Genomic DNA, 2,993 nt, shown 5'->3' on the forward strand with positions numbered 1-2,993 from the left:
TAGTTTAAAAAAACCCTATAGTTCGGCTAAGCTTCAATTGTACCACCATCCTACATTTTAAAGAGCAAGGGGATTTAGTATGCTGTTGCGGGGGGGGCGGGGGGGGCTGCCAAGACTTCAGAACCGTTTCTTGGCTTGAAGGTCCCCTGGGATGTTGCTTGAAGGTGGACCAGGGTTAAACCATGGTTAAGCTCAGAGATGCTTTCATCGTCCTTGTGACCTCTCTTTCTCTTGCTTCCCTTCCTTTCTGCAGTTTTCACTTCGGAGAAAGCAGAATCCTTAAGAATAAACCGTTTGGTTTACGTCTGTGGTCTCTCGGGATATAACTGTACCCTGCTCCTCCCATTTCTTTTTATCTCAGCTTCGAATGGAAAAAGTGTCCAGTCCTGACCTACCGCTTCTCTCTTCTACTTCCTGGAAATGTCTTCGGGTGCTTCACTTGCTCAGCACTTTCAAGATTCCACTTCGTCATTCATTGAGGATGCTGCTGTCCTGGGCCAACCTCTCTCCCATTGCTCCACCCTCTTGGTTTTCAATAAAAGGCAGGCAAAGCCACTGCAGGAGCAGAGAGGCTGAGACCAATCCAGAAACCAACAGCTCCCACGCTGAATCTTGAATCCTCTTCCTCCAACATGAAGGTGTCCGCAGCCCTCCTCTGTCTGCTGCTCACAACAGCCGCCTTCAGCACCCAGGTGCTCGCTCAGCCAGGTAAGTCCCCTGTCTCTTTCCCTTTGAAGCACATCACCCCATCCCTGGGTTGTGATGGGCCATCAGAGCAGAAGGTACCCACACTCTCGCTTTAACTAGGAAAGTCAGAGAGGCATAGGAGTGAGCTTGATCACAGAGCTTCCCTTGGGCAGAGCCGGGATGAGAATTCCAGCTGCAGACCCCAAATCCAGCTCCTTCCAGAACTCCAGCTCTGGAAGCCTGAACCCAGAGCAGTTACTGCCCTGGCTCCTTTCAGCAAAATTTGGGGACTGGGATATAAAGAGAGGGGGTTCTCTGGCAGGGTATTTCCAGATACTGTGGAGGGCAGAGGAGGAGACCTGGAATCTGGACTCCAGAGACTCAGTTTTGCAGAGGCAGTGGGTACTAGGGAAACTCACAACCAAGCATCGATTACTTGGAGCCTAAAGGGGACCCACAGCTGTGTCCCTGACCCTGATAACTTGGATTATTAGCTCCTCCTAAGAGCACTTCCAAAAGTTATTTAGTTTTTTTTTTAAGTTATTTAGTTTTAACAGAGCTCCCTTCCCTCAGTTCATTATCGATGCTGTATACCCATTTTAGAGCATAGGAAACTGAGTTTGTATGCTATTCTAGCATAGGCAGAAGTATTGGGATTTAAGTGGTTCTACCTCCACTCCTGACTCCCTTTTGTCTTCTCCTTACTCCTCTTTTCTGCTCTGATTGAGATCAGAAAGAACCTAGTCCGTCCTAAAGTGCTTTTTCTTTGTGGTTCTGTTTCCAGATGCAATTAACTCCCCAATCACCTGCTGTTATACATTCGCCAATAAGAAGATCTCGAATCAGAGGCTGATGAGCTATAGAAGAGTCACCAGCAGCAAGTGTCCCAAAGAAGCTGTGATGTGAGTTGAACACTTCAGGCCTCCGTGGTCCAGTTCTTCCTCGGGGCGCCAGGGGCATGGTTCACAAATGTGAAGTCAGAGAGTTACATGACCTAATCCAATATCCAAAGGTGCCCAATGGAAAAACTGCAGCCACAAGGGAAGAAGTTACTCCTAACATCACTCTCCATCTGGGTGCTTATTCAGACCATCCCGGTTTCTTTAGCCTGAAATCAGGATGGCTTTATCTGCACCATCTACAGGACTGACTTGCCCTGGGCTCCCTCCTCCCACCTGCTTTCCTCCTCAAGTTCCCACGGCAGCGTCTTGGGGTAAATAGGCTGCATTCATAGGCTGAAATCTCAACGGAACTCCATCTAACCGTCCCCTCTCTTCTCCACAGCTTCAAGACCATACTGGGCAAGGACATCTGTGCAGACCCCAAGCAGAAGTGGGTCCAGGACTCCATGAGACATCTGGACGAGAAAAGGCAAACTCCAAAGCCTTGAGCACTCCCTCCACAACCCGAGAATCTGAAGACAGTTTGTTTTCTTCTGGCTTTCCCTAACTGCCCTATGATGTTATCTTATTATAATTTTAAAGAGTGTGCACTTTATTGATATGAAACATGATGCCTTAAGTAATATTAATCTTATTTAAGTTATTGATGTTTTAAGTTTATCTTCCATGACTACTAGTGTTTTGTTTCTTTTTTTAAATGGAGACTTGGGCAAATTGCTTTCCTCTGTGAATCCCAGTTCTACCCCTGGGATGGCGGGAGGGTCCTTGCAAGGATGATTAATGAAAAAACTTTTTGTTTTACATTCTAAGTCATTGCTGAAAGTGCTATTGTGGAAATGTATATTACGTAACTGTTGAACAAAATATATATATTTTTGTACAAAACGTGTCTTTTGACATTTTCTTGAAGGAAATTAAAAAGCTGAGTATAGGGCTTCCCTGGTGGCGCAGTGGTTGAGAGTCCACCTGCCGATGCAGGGGATACGGGTTCGTGCCCCGGTCCGGGAGGATCCCACATGCCGCTGAGTGGCTGGGCCCGTGAGCCATGGCCACTGAGCCTGTGCGTCTGGAGCCTGTGCTCCGCAACGGGAGAGGCCACAACAGTGAGAGGCCCAGGTACCGCAAAAAAAAAAAAAAAAAGAATATATGACTTGAACTTATCTTTGATGAATGCATGAGATTTTTCTAGACAAATTACAAGATCATTAAGAAAAAGAGAGGGAATTCCCTGGGGGCCCAGTGCTTAGGACTCTGTGAGCTCACTGCCGAGGGCCAAGTTTCAATCCCTGGTCAGGAAACTAAAATCCCACAAGCCATGTGGCATGGCCAAAAAAGAAAAAAGAAAAAAGAAAACAAAAGGAGAAGAGTGGGACCAAATATCTAGAGGTAAAAATGATGATGACA

General features: G+C 46.7%; 1 protein-coding gene across 1 annotated transcript; it reads left to right on the plus strand.

Annotated features, from left to right (window-relative positions):
• Window positions 1-578: 578 nt before the first annotated feature.
• LOC309838286 (C-C motif chemokine 2) lies at window positions 579-2,442 on the plus strand. The gene is made up of 3 exons (XM_082679344.1): window positions 579-708; window positions 1,472-1,589; window positions 1,972-2,442. Exons 1-3 carry the CDS (start codon window positions 633-635, stop codon window positions 2,075-2,077), a joined length of 300 nt encoding a protein of 99 aa, XP_082535470.1. The 5' UTR covers window positions 579-632; the 3' UTR covers window positions 2,078-2,442.
• Window positions 2,443-2,993: the final 551 nt, after the last annotated feature.

Source organism: Grampus griseus (genome assembly GCF_964374135.1).
Source record: "Grampus griseus genome assembly, chromosome: 20".
NCBI classification, from domain to species: Eukaryota; Metazoa; Chordata; class Mammalia; order Artiodactyla; family Delphinidae; genus Grampus; species Grampus griseus.

What these genes read in the sequence shown, in the direction of transcription:
- LOC309838286 (XM_082679344.1), top strand. Translation starts at nt 633, where the DNA reads ATGAAGGTGTCCGCAGCCCTCCTCTGTCTGCTGCTCACAACAGCCGCC. An exon ending in CCAGGTGCTCGCTCAGCCAG is followed by an intron (nt 709 to 1,471) that starts GTAAGTCCCCTG and finishes TTCTGTTTCCAG; the next exon opens with ATGCAATTAACTCCCCAATC. An exon ending in TGTCCCAAAGAAGCTGTGAT is followed by an intron (nt 1,590 to 1,971) that starts GTGAGTTGAACA and finishes TCTTCTCCACAG; the next exon opens with CTTCAAGACCATACTGGGCA.